The sequence below is a fragment of the Bombyx mandarina genome, chromosome 11 (assembly GCF_030267445.1).
Source record: "Bombyx mandarina strain Sakado chromosome 11, ASM3026744v2".
Lineage (NCBI taxonomy): Eukaryota > Metazoa > Arthropoda > Insecta > Lepidoptera > Bombycidae > Bombyx > Bombyx mandarina.
This window is the reverse complement of record NC_143218.1, coordinates 10,510,910-10,528,337: the sequence shown is the minus strand read 5'-3', so window position 1 is coordinate 10,528,337 and position 17,428 is coordinate 10,510,910. Positions and strand designations below refer to the sequence as shown.

General features: G+C 32.3%; 4 protein-coding genes across 5 annotated transcripts in view; 3 read left to right on the top strand and 1 right to left on the bottom strand.

The window, feature by feature from the left end:
• The first annotated feature begins 655 nt into the window (after window positions 1-655).
• On the top strand, window positions 656-4,390 carry Cep135 (Centrosomal protein 135kDa). The gene is made up of 2 exons (XM_028185211.2): window positions 656-4,034; window positions 4,115-4,390. Exons 1-2 carry the CDS (start codon window positions 837-839, stop codon window positions 4,256-4,258), a joined length of 3,342 nt encoding a protein of 1,113 aa, XP_028041012.2. The 5' UTR covers window positions 656-836; the 3' UTR covers window positions 4,259-4,390.
• A 771-nt stretch (window positions 4,391-5,161) lies between these two features.
• On the bottom strand, window positions 5,162-7,268 carry LOC114251034 (transmembrane protein 170A). Its single transcript, XM_028185206.2, has one exon. It carries the CDS (start codon window positions 6,576-6,578, stop codon window positions 6,180-6,182), a length of 399 nt encoding a protein of 132 aa, XP_028041007.1. The 5' UTR covers window positions 6,579-7,268; the 3' UTR covers window positions 5,162-6,179.
• Window positions 7,269-8,169: 901 nt separating this feature from the next.
• On the top strand, window positions 8,170-14,186 carry Ns2 (nucleostemin 2). The gene is made up of 4 exons (XM_089731470.1): window positions 8,170-10,341; window positions 10,751-11,264; window positions 11,658-11,871; window positions 13,624-14,186. The coding sequence occupies exons 1-4, from the start codon at window positions 8,308-8,310 to the stop codon at window positions 13,715-13,717; spliced, it is 2,856 nt and encodes a 951-aa protein (XP_089587596.1). The 5' UTR covers window positions 8,170-8,307; the 3' UTR covers window positions 13,718-14,186.
• Window positions 14,187-15,247: 1,061 nt separating this feature from the next.
• p130CAS (Serine_rich_CAS and FAT-like_CAS_C domain-containing protein p130CAS) overlaps window positions 15,248-17,428 on the top strand; it is a 66,638-nt gene continuing 64,457 nt past the window's right edge. The window contains exon 1 of one of the 2 annotated variants that reach the window (XM_089731467.1): window positions 15,248-15,454. In XM_089731467.1, coding sequence (XP_089587593.1) covers window positions 15,411-15,454 — 44 coding nt within the window. In that variant the 5' untranslated portion in view covers window positions 15,248-15,410. The remainder of the gene's footprint in view (window positions 15,455-17,428) is intronic. The other variant, XM_028185198.2, reaches the window with a different exon arrangement.

The following is a 17,428-nucleotide window of genomic DNA, read 5'->3' as shown; positions in this document are numbered from 1 at the left end:
TGTGACATTAGCCAGTATCGACACTTGACAGTGACAGTCATCGGGAGCTTTGAGGTGAGGGCTAACAGTAGACGCGTCGGTGAATTATGGTTAGCCTGGTTTGCTAGTGTTGATTTGAAACATTGATAACTGTTAACAGAATATTTATTCCTAGCTTAGAATGAGTGCTTAAGAGGCATAATGTACTAATTCAAATATTATGATGAGTAAAGGTAAAAATAATTTTTAGAGGAGCCAAGTTAAAAATGAAAAGAAAATGGAATAAATAACAAAAAAACTTGACACCGACAATAATGGCTCGCAATAACTATTGTGAAAAAAAGAAGAATAAGCATGTCTAATTTACATTTTCCGTTATCCAATTGATTCTGAAAATATTAAGGTAAACCAGAGCATATTGAATTTATTCGGCCGTCTGTTGAATTTGAGCTAAATTACGTGAATAATGAAAATACTTACATAAGTACTCAATAGAAAATTAGGACTCAAAATAGTTGTGATTTATTTATTCAATAGATTGAATACTATTAATTAGAAACTACTAGTTAGATTTGCAGATTAATTTCGATTAATTTAAAGAATAGATTAGGTATTTGATCAATCGATCCCAGATCGTCATCTCTAATTTTCCTGATGTCAACTGATGTGACAGCTTAAACATTTTGACAGTTTAAAAAATTTATATTTCGCTAATGTAAAACATTACCGTACTTATTATGCATAAATCCAAGAGATAGATAGATAGATAATTAATAATGTAGGTTTGCAATGCTATTTGTGATTCCAATTCAAAATCATTACAATATAGAAAATTTACTAGGTATCGTAATATATTGATGACACTATTTTTACGACAAGCAAACAACATTTTCTTTAGAAAACACTACTACTGTCACTATAAGTCTACAAATCTTTATACGGATATAACCATGGGTGAGGCTTATTTTAATCTCAAACAGAAGCTCGAGGAACTAGGCTTTAACAACACTTTGCCCTTGGAAGCAGTGCCATTAGTTGAATGTATATTAGCTGATCTTCTGCAAACTACGCGTAGCCTGCAGAACTACATGGATTTATCTAAAGAAGCATTGCAACAGCGCGATTCACTCGTTTTACAAGCCGAACCATACAAATGCGATAATGCGAGGCTCATCCAGGAAAACAATAAATTACATAGAGAAATAATGGTATTAAAAGAAGAGAATTTGAAATATTCTAAAGAGATTAAAAGAAAAACGAAAGCATTGTCTGAAGAGCTTATCAAAAAGGATAATACAATCAGTAGACTTCAGCATGAGGTGCGTGATTTGAGTTTAAGAGGATTGTGTGCTGAAACCCAAAGCAGTCGTAATAAAAATAAGAAAAAAGATTTTGAAACAAATTTTAGTAAGATATGTGTTTGCAATAACACTAGAACAACTAATCCAGAAAAAGATATCAATAACTTAGCAGAAAAAATATTGCTATTAGAAGTAAAAAATGAGGAGCTCTGTGATGAAATAGTGTTGCTTAAAAATCAGGTTGAGCATAGAGATAATGAAATTATTAGGCTAAATATTCTTTTAGAGGGTGGTAGACCACTGGCAGCAATAAGTAAGGATTGTTGTAAACCTAGTACTGACAGCCAGATACAGAGTTTAATCAAAGAGTTAAGGGAAATAGAAACTGAAAATGAAACATTGAAAAAAGATGTTCAAACTGGTTTAGAAAAACAACATGAAGCTATGCTCCGAGCTCTGACCTTAGCAGAGAAATACAAAGTTCTTCAAGAAGAGCTCAAGAAGGTGGATTTGTTAGCTCTTAAAGTTGAAGAGGATGCCAACAAAAAAATTTCAATTCTAACCAATGAAAATAATATCTTACAAACAAAAGTTGATTCATTACATGTAAGAAATTTAGAATTAGAAAAACAAATTTCATCCTATCAGATAAGAGAAAATTCAGCTACTGCAAGAAAGCTAGAAGACTTTTTAGAAAGTAATAACAAAGAAAATGAAAAATTAAAACTTGAGAATATTAATTTATTACAACAAAATAAAAAGCTACAGGAAAAATTATCCACTTTAAATAAATCATCCCATAGTGATAACATAGAATGTACAAAGTGTCCATCTAAATATGAATTACAATCCCTTCTTGAGGAAGAAAGAAAAAAATATGAAAAATACATTATAAACGTTCAGGAGAAGATGACACATACTATTGATGATTTCAATAAACACTTAAATATATGTAAAGATAAGCAAAGTTCAAATAACACAAGATCCCATGAAACTGAATTTATTCGAGATTTACACACCAGACTTTGTGAAAGTGAACAAAAAATATTAATGCTAAAAAAAGAAAATGATGAATATAAACATGACCTTATCTACCAGCAGAAAAGTAATAAAGAAAACTATAAAGATGTAATTAATCAATTGAATAATGAAAATGCTGATTTGTCCAAAGAAAATATGGCTCTTAATCAACAACTAAGTGTGTATAAAAATATGCATTCAGTACGACATTCTAATAGCGGTGATAATTCAAAAAAAGAAATTGAAAAATATAAAGATAAAATAAAAGAACTGGCACACGAGATAGAAATTTTAAGAAAGGATAAAAAAGAATACAATTTCAGGTACCGAGAAGCTATGGATTTAGTAGACAAATATAAACGAGACTTGGTTCTTAAGCAAAAGGAAATTGAACATTTAGAGGAAGAAAACTCTTCATATAAAAAAACTAATCGCACTGGTAGAGCTTCAGCTGATCATTTGAAAGAAGAATGCAATTTCTTAAGAGAACAGATTAAAAATTTACAAAGTGATGTGATCAAAGAAAAGACCTTATCAAGTCAAATAAAAAATATTCAAATAGAAACTGAAAGAAGTACTAATGATATACAAAATGAGCTATTAAGTACTCAAAAAAAATTAAGCCTAAGTAGAAATACAATAGAAACATTAGAAAATAAATGTAAGGAATTACAGTCAGAAATTATTTCTTTAAGAAATGATAAGAGTAATTTAATAGATTCTATTAAAAAAGTTGACCAAGAGCGTGATAAATTAATAATGGAACTGGACCATAAGACTGAACGTTTGGATGTGTTTGAAGAGAAGTTGAAATCCGCAACTTATGAAACCAGTAAACTTGAAAATGAAATATCTGAACTTAAAAGGAAACTTAATATCAACAAAGTATCAGAACACAAAGTATTTGATTATGAAAACCAAATCCAGTTCTTGAATGGTGAAATCTTAAGATTGACACAGCAAATAGATAATGCATTAATGGAAAATAAACGTCTCCAGAATAGCTTAGCCGATACAAATGGAACATTGAAAATTACTAAAATTGAACATGAAAAATCAAGGAAAGAAGTAGACACTTTGAAACAACAACTCCAACACTATGTAGCTGAGATAAGAAGAATAGAAGAGTTATTGTCCCAAAAAGAAGCAGAAAGGTCTGATATGTTAGAGCAATTTGCAAGCTTATCTGTTGAAGCAAATATATTAGAAAATACCAATCACTCTTTAGAAAGTGAATCTGCATCAAAGACGATGCAGTTGCAGAATTATGTTAGTAAAATTCAGAGCTTAGAATCAAAGTTATTGGATAAGGAGAATATCATAGACAGTCAGTCAGCACAAATAGCAGCAATGGCTTGTAAAGTTAATACACTAGAAAACGAAATTAAACTCATAACAGAAGAAAAATCTATATTAGAACAAAATGTGTTACACTTAAAGCAGATGTGTAATAATTTACAGAAAAAAAATGCGAATTTAACAGAAGTTGAAGCAAGCGATTCAGAGTTGAGATTGTATGAAAACAGAATTAAAAGTCTGTCTAAGTCAAAAGCCAGTTTGGAAGTGGAGAGAGATCGGCTGAACGAAAATTTAGCTACAACAGAAAGATTGCTTTCAAATGCAAGAAAAGAAATTGTAGAATTGAAATTAGCACTACAAGATGCCACATCAGAAACAAAGTCTCTACAAGACAGTGTAAACAGAATGAGTAGAAGAGGATCAGAGAATCATGAGGTATATATAGATACTGATTCTTCAATTAAAAATTTTTTATTTGTATCTCTTATTAATCAAGTAAACCTATATCATTACAGAACACCCTCACAAAGGATGAATTTGAGCTGCCTTTAATGTTGGAAGAGATCCAAGAAGTTAGCCATGAAGAAGATGACTACAGTGCACTATACAGAGAAGAACATAGGGGATATTCAAAGTATAGCCACAGCAGTACTTTGTAGTGTATCTACTAGTGATCAATGAAATTATAACAGGGTGTTTCAAATTATTGTTATGTTGTAAATATATAGATTATATGAAAACCAACAATAAATTAATAAAATGTGTACAGTAAAATATGTACAGTGAAGAAACATATTTGAATAGACTAATACAATTTTTGGAGATTTGACAACAACCCTGTCCTTTTTTCCCAAAACAATAAAGCACTAATGCTCGTAGATATTTTATGTAGAACGCAAGATATTTGATAGATGCGTGTATATCGCTAACGACCCTTAAGATAAACTTAGTTTAAATACAAGTTTCGAACCAATCCAATTCCAATATTTTCGGACTGTCGATCTACCGTGCAATTTGACCCGCTCGGTAGAACTGACTTCCCTTTGTCGTTATCACTGAAGAACCGTATAGAATTGACATGACGCATGCGACCTATATGCTAGCATGAAAATAAATGATTTATGAGTTGTAGATGTACCAACACTCCGATTTTGCTAGCATTCGTTGCCTGAAGTGTAGATGCCTGGTGAATAATTATTGAGTGATTGACCGGGTTCAAGACTTATATTAAAGAACAGTTTTAATACTTTCTGAGGCATGTATTGCTACATGTTTACAAATGACGGCCATGCTGTACATGTGCATGTTCTTCGAAAGTAGGTAGGTAAGGCATATGGACCCTAGTGACCACTTAGCAGTTGGATGGGCTGTAAGAATGTAATATTTAAAAAAAGCCTTAATAGCAAAATTAATTGACAACTAGAATGTAGCTCAATTAGTAGAAATTGGGTGCTTATTTTGTCATTTTTTTCTAAGGCAACTTAAATGATCAAGCAACAGCTATTTCTTTATTTAATATTCAAAGCTATACAACTCAGAAAAGTTATAGAAAACAATAAAAAATAATTAAAAAAAGCAGTTTATTTCTGGTTTAAAAATGACATTGTTCTATTTATTAACTGTTTTGAATTTTCTTTAAATAATGTTTTGACTAATATACAAGGAGTAAAGGACGTTTTCTTAGTAGGTAATGCATAAAAAATTTAGGGTATATATTGTTCCAAATTTTTATAACAGATAATTACACTTCTATTTTTTTTTAATAACATTACATACACAAAATACTATGCCAATTTATTGCCACAAAACTTATACATAATATAATGACAATTACTGAAATTTAAGAAGGCAGGTACACAATCATTCTTGTTTCTTACAAATTAAACACATGAGTTTATTTTTTGGTAATCTTATTAAAATAAGTACAATTAAAAATTTATATGGTTATGTCTTGAATTGATTGGGGCACTACAATCCCATTATTAAAACAAAGACAAAGAGCTACACTTTCAATAAGTGTCTCTTTTACACAATTTAAAATTATATATTATACAGGAAATCTCATTAAACATTTTAACTACGGTGGGATTATCAAATAATCTAAAGTAATGAATTCATTTGAAAAATTGAATTTCCAAATACAAAATTTCAGTTGAATCGACAATTTTCACTTGGAATGCTTTATCATTTACGCATAATATATACACTATTTATACATAAAGTATGGAAGAATACAAATTTATATTAATTGTCTCACTGAAGCATCAGTCAAGTTCACTAAAAAATTCTATTTCAATAATTACATATTTACAGCTCTTCATCTATTTTAAAGTACACATTATTATTTATAAATTTGCATTAACATTTCATATTTACCAGCACTAGAATCTAATTGAATAAAATATGTTTACATTATATTATTAGCTTAGTGTCAAGTTATTTGCTATTGTCTTATTATTTTCATATGGCTAAAAATTGATGTCTTAGTGTAATAACTACTTAATTGACAATCACTTATTTCATGTGCTGTGTGGGCTAGCTGTTTCATCAAATAGTAATAGTGCAATTTATATTTACAAATTACAATGTTGCTAAAATTCTTGTAAATCCTATTCCAGCTCCTAGTATAGTTTGACCAATGCCCCAAACCATAGCATGTATGGGAGGCATCGCCATATTAGCAGCACGGTATATAAATGCTATGGCAGCACTGCAGGCTACGCCCGAAGTCACTGGACCAACTACACCCATCACTATCAGCAGAACAGGAAAAAACTTGCCATATTTGTGTTTCCTTAGAGTTCCAATAGCTACAAGAGCTGCACATGTGTGTACAAACACTGAAGAACATAATGACCAAAGGAACATTGGGTACCACATTTCACCAAACGTATCTAACGGATCACCAGAAGTCAATCTTAATATATCCACAAATGAATCGAATTCTGAAACTCTGAATTCAGACAACATGTCATACATGTTGCCCTTCGTTTCCTGGAAACTAAAGGCATCTGGGTATCTGGCCTTTATTCTTTACCAAAGAAATCGTATGAGCGCTATAGAAACTAATGTTTCTGTTGGACGTATTAATATTTGACTGTTGTACTTATACAACATTATCCATTCGTTTGAAATTTTGTGTCTTCACAATTTTTGAAACTACTTTTTTATCAATTAATAGTAAAACTGTCTGTCATATATAGCATGCAGCATTTACGTGTAAATTCTTTTGTCCTTAATATCCACTTTACCTAAAGACTACAAAGTAATATGGAGAAATATTACCTATCTACTCCCTAGTTTGTACAACCTGTCGAGAAATTAATTGTTTTGAATTGACAGTCGATAGATTTGACGTTTTTACCGTGACAATACTAGTGGTTAAATTTTTTTAACTGAAAAGGCGAAGGTATTTTTTGGACGGTCAAATTTGAGAGGACTGGGTTCTGCTGGTGAGGGGTTATTTAAAAACACTCTACTTCATGTTTAGTATAATTATATTGTAAATATTTTGTACACTATTACACCATTATAATATTTTATTTTTATAAAACTCTAAGATGTTGCTCTGACCGTGTCCAGATGAGAAGTCATTATCTTCACGTCATTATTTGTTTTAAACATATAAAAGCCTTCCAATATTCGAAATATGTAACCTTACATGTGTCAAGTGTTGCCTGCCATTACGTTCATATTCAAACTCCAACATCCCCCGTCAACACTTGCACACATTTAACGCCCTGTATATAATTTAATACAATATTCCAAAAAAAAATAACACTAACCTGACCTTCATAAATTTAAGATTACCTTCCATACATACATTAAAACTCACAACCATTTATATTCAATTACCCCACTTAATCCCTCTCAATTCAACCTTTCAAACTTAATACCAACCTTAAAGCTACCTATATATTATATTTAAAGAATAAACGAGCAGTTTAAAGATATAAAATATGCATTTATCTGTTATTTAGGAATAAAGTTCTAAAAATTCTTAAAGGGTACTTTCTCAACTTAATATATAATAGTATTACTAGCGTATCTCAAAATAACACAATTTACTATTTTTTTGATTTGATTAAGTTGTATGCTACGTTAACAATTTAATTCGAGCTAAAGACTAAAGTTCCCTGTAAAAAAGTATAAATAAATTCATTTTTAGGACAGTGTTGTGTAATGTTTAAATTTCACAAATATATTGATTACATAGACAATACAATGAACATTAACCAAAGATCAAAATATCTTTCTATTTTAAACAGTATTTGGAAAATAAATAGGTATAATCTGATGATCTATCCTCCTCCTTTGTATCTATGTTCATAGTTATTTTATAACTACTGCTGGCGCCTCTGCCGTTTTGTTTTAACCTTTTCCATAAAGGTACCTTATCGATAAAATTTAATGTATTAATACAACATAAATCAATAAAAGCTTTAAATATTGTTCCTAAAAAAACAAACTTGGGAATTTTTTGTTTGTCATCATAGTAAGTATTTTTCAACTCATTTGTGCTACACCTACAATATTTTTGTGCAGTGTGAAGTAAGCTACTTTTACATTGAGTTAGTTTGACAAAAAAAAATGTGATGTGACGGTCCACACATAACCTCTTGTAGTAGATTAAAGATCATTAATTGTGTAATAAAAGTGAAAAAGAAGTTTTTTTTTTCCATAAACGTGTATTAAATTGCATACAAATATGGGAAAAGTTCGGTCGACTCCGGGTGCTCCCCGGAAACAAGGATTTAATAAGTCTGGGCATTCAATGAACCCTGATCGACCCACAGAGGGTTTGAAAGGCGTAGGCAACCCTAGATCAAAAGGAACAATTAAGAGACTACAGATGTACCGAAACTTTAAGGCAAAAAGGGATAAAACCGGAAAAATTCTAACGCCAGCACCCTTTCAAGGTTGGTTACCATCAGGCACACAGGCACGCGTTGAACCAAACCAAAAATGGTTTGGAAATTCAAGAGTTATATCACAGAATGCATTGCAAAAATTTCAAGAGGAGTTTGGAGCTGCTGTAAGAAATCCATATCAAGTGATCATGAAACCAACGAATTTGCCCATAACATTACTTAATGAAAAAGCAAAAAATGCAAGAGTTCACCTACTAGATACTGAAGGTTTTGATAGGACATTTGGTCCTAAAAAGCAGAGAAAAAGAGTAAATTTGAAATTCAGCGATCTAAATGATTTGCATAAAGCAGTAGAAGAAAGCTCTGAGAAATATGATGAAACTAAAGATATTGACAGAGTCCGTGAAGATTCAGGTGTAAAAGAAGGACAAAGAGACTGGGTTTTTGGGGCTGGAATGAGTAGGAGGATATGGAATGAATTATACAAAGTAATTGACTCATCAGATGTGTTATTGCAAGTTCTTGATGCAAGAGATCCCATTGGGACAAGAAGTCCTTATGTTGAAAAATTTTTGAGAGAAGAAAAACCCCATAAACATCTTATATTTATCTTGAATAAAGTTGATTTGGTACCAAATTGGGTGACACAGAGATGGGTCGCAATTCTCAGCGCTGAGTATCCAACGATAGCATTTCATGCTTCATTAACACATCCTTTTGGTAAAGGCTCACTTATAAATTTACTACGTCAATTTGGAAAGTTGCACATTGACAAGAAACAAATAAGTGTAGGTTTTATTGGTTATCCAAATGTAGGAAAATCATCTGTGATTAATACTTTAAGGTCTAAAAAAGTTTGTAAAGTAGCCCCAATTGCTGGTGAAACAAAAGTTTGGCAGTATATCACCTTAATGAAGAGAATATTCTTGATTGATTGTCCGGGTGTTGTTTATCCATCAGCTGAAACAGACACAGAGAAAGTATTAAAAGGAGTAGTGAGGGTTGAGCTGGTACAAAATCCTGATGATTATATTGAAGAAGTTATTAAAAGAGTCAGAAAGGAGTACTTAGTGAAGACTTATAAAGTAGATGGATGGGAAACAGCTACTGAATTTTTGGAAAAACTTGCAGCAAGAACTGGAAAACTGTTAAAAAAAGGTGAACCCGATGTTAACCAAGTTGCAAGGATGGTCCTTAATGATTGGCAGAGAGGTAAATTGCCTTTCTATGTAGCTCCAGAGGGATTTGAAGTACCACTCTCTAAGCAAACACAAGATGAAAAAACTGTTGAAGTTGCAAAAGAAGAAGAAAAGATAACAACTGAGACTAAAGCAGAAGAAAATAAACCTGAAACTAAAACGGACGATAGTGATAAACCTATTGTTCATATAAGTAATTTGATGATAGCACAAGATTTTGCCAAGATAAGAGTTGGATTAAAATTTGACAACAATGAAGACATAAAACCTTTAGGTAAAATAGTAATATCAGAAGATATTAAAGTTAAAGATGGTGAGAGTGTCCTAAATTCATCAGTAATTGAAAGTGATGATGAAATAGAAAAAAATGATGATGAAGACGACTCTTCAGATGTTAGTGAATTCTATAGTAATGATGAAAAAGAAACTTCTGATGTGGAAGACCATTTGACTAACGATCCCGAAACAATTAAAGAAATGAAGAGAAAGAGATTAGAAGCTGCCAGTGGAGCATTTACTGTAGAAGAAGTAGCACAAAGTGGAAAGAAACACAAAATTAACGATCAGAGTAATGAGTTTTCAAATAAGAAAATGACTGCAAAGAAACGTAGAGCCATAGAAAGAGCTAACCGCCGCACTAAAACAGGAAGCAACTTCTATGAAGTGTCTAATGTTAAAAATAGAAATAGAAATAAGAAAAGGCCCAATTTACCTTAATTTATTGTTTAACATGCCAAGAAAATACATTTTTTTAAATAAAATCTTTTTAGATTAATGTGTTTGTTTTTTATTAGTATTTTAATTGCTTACGAAAATAACTAGCTTCAGCAGAATCCTCTACTATGCTGCTTACAGAATATTAAATTTTCAATTTTTTTTGCTGATATTTCAATAATAAGCTGCCATTGACAATTTCATTAAAGATATTTTAATTTATTACTGAATGAACACTGAATAATTTCAAGTATGTAGGTAGGTAGTACACTTGCAGTATTTTTTTAAAGATAATTCCTATTGATTTAGACAAAAAATCGGAACTTGAATTTAAGTTTTTATTAATTCTCTGTTCTGCTATTTTCAGATGTCATCAGGGAGTGAGAGCGACGAAGACTATGTACCTGGAGAACCGGAAAAACTATCTGAAGAGGAATCTGCTGATGATGAAACTGAAAAACAATACGAACATGAAGTTGAAGGTAAAATAAAAAAACGGAAAGCTACAGCTGAAAAAATAAATAAAGTAAAGAAGTCTAGAAAGAGCCAAAATGATACAATAATACAAGCTACATCAGAAAAAGATAAAACACCTGAACTAATTGTTGACTCTGAACAAGAGAAAAAACGAGAAGAAGATTTGTGGGCGAAGTTTCTTGAAGGAACCGATTCAAAGCCTAAACCAGTTCTTAAAGAAAAAAGTGTTGATTTAGTTACCAACCCGGAAAGGTCAAGCAATAATACGGTAAATTATAAGAAAACAAATGATGATGATGCCAAAGAAAAAGAAAGAAGGATTTTTGAATTTGCTGGTGAAAAAATTGTAGTAGAAAATAATGTCATAAAAGAGCGGTTGAAAGTTGACGAAACACCTATGGAAGGTAAACTTAAAGCTCCCACTGTAAATGAAAGTTAAGAATATATAACAGGACTAAAGTTAAATTTGTAATACTAAAATATTAACAGATATAACTGTTCCGTGATGTAAGCCCATAAAATATATTTGTGTGCAACTTTATAGTCATAAATAATTCAGTATAATGAATCTATCTAAGCAGTTCTAAGTATTAAGATAATATGTGTGAATATGTACAAAGTATCTACATATATTTAATAGGTATTACTAGTAAATGCTGGTTCCTTCAATGAGGAGTTTGTGACTAGTGGCAGAACTTTGAAGCAACTCATTATATTTTTTTATCTTTGGTACCTGATGCTCATTCATAATAGACTAACGACTTACCATATTTTTAATACTATACTTATAATTTTAGCCATTAAATCTGATGGTTCCCAAAATCAAACATCAGATATAACAGCTCAGTCATCAAGTAGTGCAAAACCTGGTGGACTTTCTAATGTTTTGGGTCAACTAAACAAGAAAAACAGATTGTCTACCTTAGAAAAATCTAAATTAGATTGGGTCACTTACAAGCACGAAGAAGGAATTGACGATGAAATACAAAGTCACAACAAAGGCAAACAAGGGTGAGTTATTCATTAGAAATAAGAAAAAACACCACAATATATAGCTATTAATAGCAACTAATTTCATCTTTTATCCTGTTGATAGTGCTCAAGAAATTATAGCGTACTTATTAAATTATTATCGGCATTGTCGTCGTTCCTCAAACGTCTTGAAGTCTGTATTAATAACATTCAAAGATTCCGTTACATACATACAATTTATTTATTTATTTTTTATTGCTTAGACGTATGGACGAGCTCACAGCCCACCTGGTGCTAAGTGGTTACTGGAGCCCATAGACATCCACAACGTAAATACGCCACCCACCTTGAGATATAAGTCTAAGGTCTCAAATATAGTTACGACGGCTGCCCCACCCTTCAAAACGAAACGCATTATTGCTTCACGGCAGAAAATAGGCAGGGTGGTGGTACCCAACCGCGCGGACTTACAAGAGGTCCTACCACCAGTAATAACAAAACGGGCGCTTGTGCGAAAAATTTGCAAGATCGGTTGTTTAGTTACATAGTCCCAACAAGTGAGGTGATGGTTCATTTGTGTGCTTATTGCGAGTTTTTTTAACGTGCTCTATTGCGTAAAAGTTTACTCACATTTGTATGCAGTTGGAACAGCGCCCCTAGCGGTAAACGTAGGCAGTCGTAAAAAACTCGCACTAAGCACACTGTACAATATACGAATAAAAATTTAATGAATTAAATTAATTGAAAACATAAACTCTCACTTACCAAATATTTTAATGTAAGTAATCTGTTGAAACACGACAATAATCGATGAATTATTATTTAATGATTGTACTAACTTAATACAGTTACATTATTCTAATTAATTAACTCAGTTACAATTGTAATTGAGTAACTTCTAATCTAATGAGTATGATCTTCTAATGAGTAAATTCTAACCGAGTAATTTACATTAAATTCTATTAGCAATAAAAGTTTTTTTTTTCCGTTGCGTAACTTTTCTACGTACTTTAAATGCACATAACTTATTAATTATTAACACGATTCCCAGTATAAAAAGCAGCACTATTTTATATAAATATAACTAATTAAAAGTACTTTTACGGTTTAAGCTCGTCTGCCAACAAAACCAATAATAAAAAAAGACGTAAAATATTTTAAATTGTACCTACATATTTATTTAATGAATATTCCTTTCAATCAAAAGAATCGTCTTCCTATTGATTTGTTCTGGCAAGTATGATGCAGATCTATTAGAGCAAAGTAAGAATTTTTTTTTACCTATTCGCTGGTAGCCTGTGGGGCTATTTCAGTTACGCGCGGACGGGTAGGTGAGCTCATGGGCTCAATCTGAGAGAATTGCTAACACTAGCCCTTGTAAGAGCAGTGCTTCGCAGAATCTACCACCGAATTGGATACGCAACTGAAAATATCCGGCGAGAAACTCAATGAAAAATTATTTATAGCCGGTATAGAGAGAATTCATACCAAAAATAGTTTGAATAAAAAATCAGCTTATTATTATTGTAAGCTGATATTAAATTTATTATTCTAAGATCTGCTTACAGTTTTAAGCTTAGACATACTCTTGAGCCCGAGTGATGATGGGATTGGCCATATGACGATACTTTTTATTCTCTCTTGAGAAATATAATTTTAATATGTTATAATTGCTGTTGAGTCTGTCTATTAAAAACAATTCCACAATGTAAACGTGTGATTTCCTTGTTGAGTTACGATTCTATTGCATTAATCGGCAAATATTATGATAATTCGATTTTCTATTTACAGATTTTTAGATCGTCGTGATTTCCTAGAAAGAGCTGATATGAGGCAGTATGAAATCGAAAGAGAACTGAGGACAAGTCGCAGAAGCAATCGTTAAAGTTTTCGTGCAACGTTTTCTGAAGCAAGTGAATAATAGGCAAGCGGACCTCAATAACATTAGAAAATAAAAAACTAAAAATAATTTACATAAGAGATTTTATTAAAACAACCATTCAATTACTACTTTCGTGAAGTATAGAGTTGTAATATTTATACGTTCGCTAAACACCAATGATAACGTACTATCACATATTATTTAGCCAATCGTTGTCTGTTAGAGTGTGATGGTTAGATCGTCGTTTGTTTGACCCCAAGTGACGTCATGTGTAATGAAATTGTGTCCAGCCAAATTTGTGCAGTTGAGTGTCTGCATTTTGAAAAAAGATCTCTAGTTCCTTATTGAGCTAAGAAATATATACTTTATTTTAATATCTGTTAATTGTAAATCTGTAACATGAGAATGACATAATAATATGTAGATACCTCAGTAATATGTTAGTCATAATATGCAGTGTCTGGAAATAAAATGGAAATGTTTCAAAACCTTACTTTTCTTTATTATCATTATGTAGATCTACTAGTCCACTTTCGTTGTATTTCCTTAGCAGCCAGGCCAGGAATATTGAAAATATAGATATAATATTTTTAACGTCCATGAGGCCAAAAAACCACTATCGAATAACTACACAAATTCCAAAAAAAATTGCCAGTAAAAGCTACATGGAAATCTGTTCCGGGAAGTGCACAAAAAAACAGACAAACGAGAATTCTAAAAACACTGATATACGTTTTCTTACTCTTCTTTGATTTCTCCTTAATTAATTTAATTACTTTCTGTATTGATTTGATATTGATTGCGATAATGATGAGTTTTTGTTTTAAATATCTTCCTATATAAATCTGATAGTGGTTATTGTCGCTTATTTTTGTATCTAATAAAAAATTCGTAGGCAACATCTAGAGATGATTTCGAAATCCCATCAAACTGCTCCAGAACAAAAATACTCGTATTTTATTTTAGTGCGCGAGGTTATTAATTAAAATTAAGGTACAATTGGGGAGTTTGGTGATTTTTGGATAATGTCTCCGTGTTATAACTGTGCTGGTAGCGTTATAAGTACTGTATATACCTAGTCCTCGGAAGTGTCGTGCTGCGCTATTTGCGATCTAAGTGCCTACCTACGTGATAAAATGAAACTAAACCATTTTACATTCCGTGTTACATTCAGTACAGTTAAAAACCCCCAGTAAAACCCTTTTTTTCCGACTATGTGACAATTTACAAATTGTACAGTTTTATTTCCGTTATTTTAGTCATCGTAGATTTACTCAAGTTATTGTCCCAGTTAATTCATTGATAATACACCTTCTGGCATCCAAATAACTTTAAGAGTAAATATGCCCGGCCAAAGTGTATCGTTAATTTTCTTTAGTATAGGGTCAACAATAGTTAAATGGCTTGCAAGGCCCGTTTCGTTCGTTCTATTCAATCACGTCAATGAGAAACACTCGTACAAGCAATCAATTTCAATTTGAGCAAGCGTCTCAGTCTCACCGCCAACGATTTGCACACGTTGTGCTAATCAAGCACTAAACAGTTTGTTTGCCGAGGCCGCGGTGTCACATTGCATTGCAGTACTGAATCTGCATTCGTGAGTTCATGACTGTTGCTTTGTGCTATAAAATATTAATTTCACCCATCAACAATTCTGTAACGTAGGCGAAGTGTTTCGATGTGAAAATGACCACGTATGGAAGATGGACCCTTTGCCACAGCGATATGGATGGCGTCAAGGTAGAGATCTATTTTGTTATGAATGCAGTTTAATTGTAATTTTTAGATAACATTTGATCGTTTGACATAATAATATTTTTAAATTTGTCTTATTTTATCAAATTCATTTAAGTCCAATCTGGCAAATTATTTATACGATACTTGAGTACACTTAGGAGTTTTGTACTCGCAGTACCTACATATAATGTTTATGTTTATCGCGTTATTTATTTATTTATTAGTCACACAATGCACATTACAAGCAAAAAAAGCAGTAATGCGTTTCGGTTTGAAGGGTGGGGCAGCCGTTGTAACTATACTTGAGACCTAAGAACTTATATCTCAAGGTAGGTGGCGCATTTACGTTGTAGATGTCTATGGGCTCCAGTAACCACTTAACACCAGGTGGGCTGTGAGCTCGTCCACCCATCTAAGCAATAAAAAAAAAGAAAAAAAAAGATACACAATAAATAACAACACGTAAAAAATTTGGCTTGTAACATTCATTCTCGTCGGTATCGCACCTCTAATGCTATAGATATGTACGAGTAATAGGTGCCTTCCTTATGAACTCTAAAAAGTGACTAAAAAACAAATGTTTATCAGCATGAGTATGCTGACTATTTCTTATTAAACAACAGTTCTTTATAGTGGCATTAATTTTATACTTTGTTATAAAAGCTTATGACACGATTCTTGTTCCTTAAATATGCAAATAACGGGTGACACCTACAACAACAATAACCAAGGACTAGACTATAATCTAGGGCTTACAGGTAAAATGACGTAATCTGGACCAGTGAACGTAGAAAGGAGAAGTGAACGAGCTACCCAGTACCTACACAGCCTCGATTTCCGCCTACGCACTTCTAGAACCTAAGACCTTCGTGAATTTTCATTATTTTATTAATAATCGGAAATTTTATTCTTACGTTACCAAGATCAGCAAATGTTTGGAATGAAACATCAATCATTTCGTTGATATGGTAGATAAAATTTTTTTGGTTGATTACTAATATAGATACGTACCTACTATACCTACTACGTAAAGTATTGAAATCAAAGATAAGGTTATTCGTAGAGCAAATTAAGAATTTACTTCAGCTATTGCGTACAAAATTGACGTTTATGAGATAAATAATGAACAAAAACTAGTACATAGCTGGTCTTCGTCATTGGACTTATTGAAGTCTTTAAATAACTTCGAACACTGAAGGAGGGTTCTTGCTTGTCGGACGCCGACCAAAAATGACCAAGAAAATATAATTCTTCTTGTTTGTTATTGTCGACATTTAAAATCGTTAATATTTAAAAAAAAACTGTTTAGCTTACACTTCGGGGTATATACCTAATTTATAGTTTTATTTATTTATTTTTTATTGCCTCTGTAGGCAGACGAGCAAACGGCCCACCTGATGGTGAGTGGTTACCGTCGCCCATGGACTTCAGCAATGCCAGGGGCAGAGCCAAGCCGCTGCCTACCGCTTCATACTCCACAAGCTTCGTTTCAAGAAGGACATGTCATAGCGCATGTCATAGTTATGGTTATGTTGTATGTTCATATGTAAATGTCTATGTGTTTTGTATGTTTTATTGCTTTAGACAGACGAGCTCATGGTCATTCTAGTGACAAGTTGTCAACGAGAGTTCGAGACAACCCAATACGAATTTTTGCACCCATAGACATGAGATATGAGGAGTGTCCGGCTTTCAAACAGAAATAACTTGGATGGTGGTGGTATTAGATCGGACGGCTTTCCGCTTAAATGTATTATTTACCAAAATGTGTTCTAGATCGTGTCATAAGTTTCTTCTCATGAACGCGTATTTGATATGTAATTGCTTCGTTTTGAAACAACGCAATTGTTGTCAAGCTCCATAATGTTTGCTCAGGTGTAAAGTGCCTCAGGCGAGATTTGTATAAATGAATGGGCCACAGCGAGTACTACGGTATAGTGCGCATGTGTACTCTCTCACTCGATAACCGCACTACGA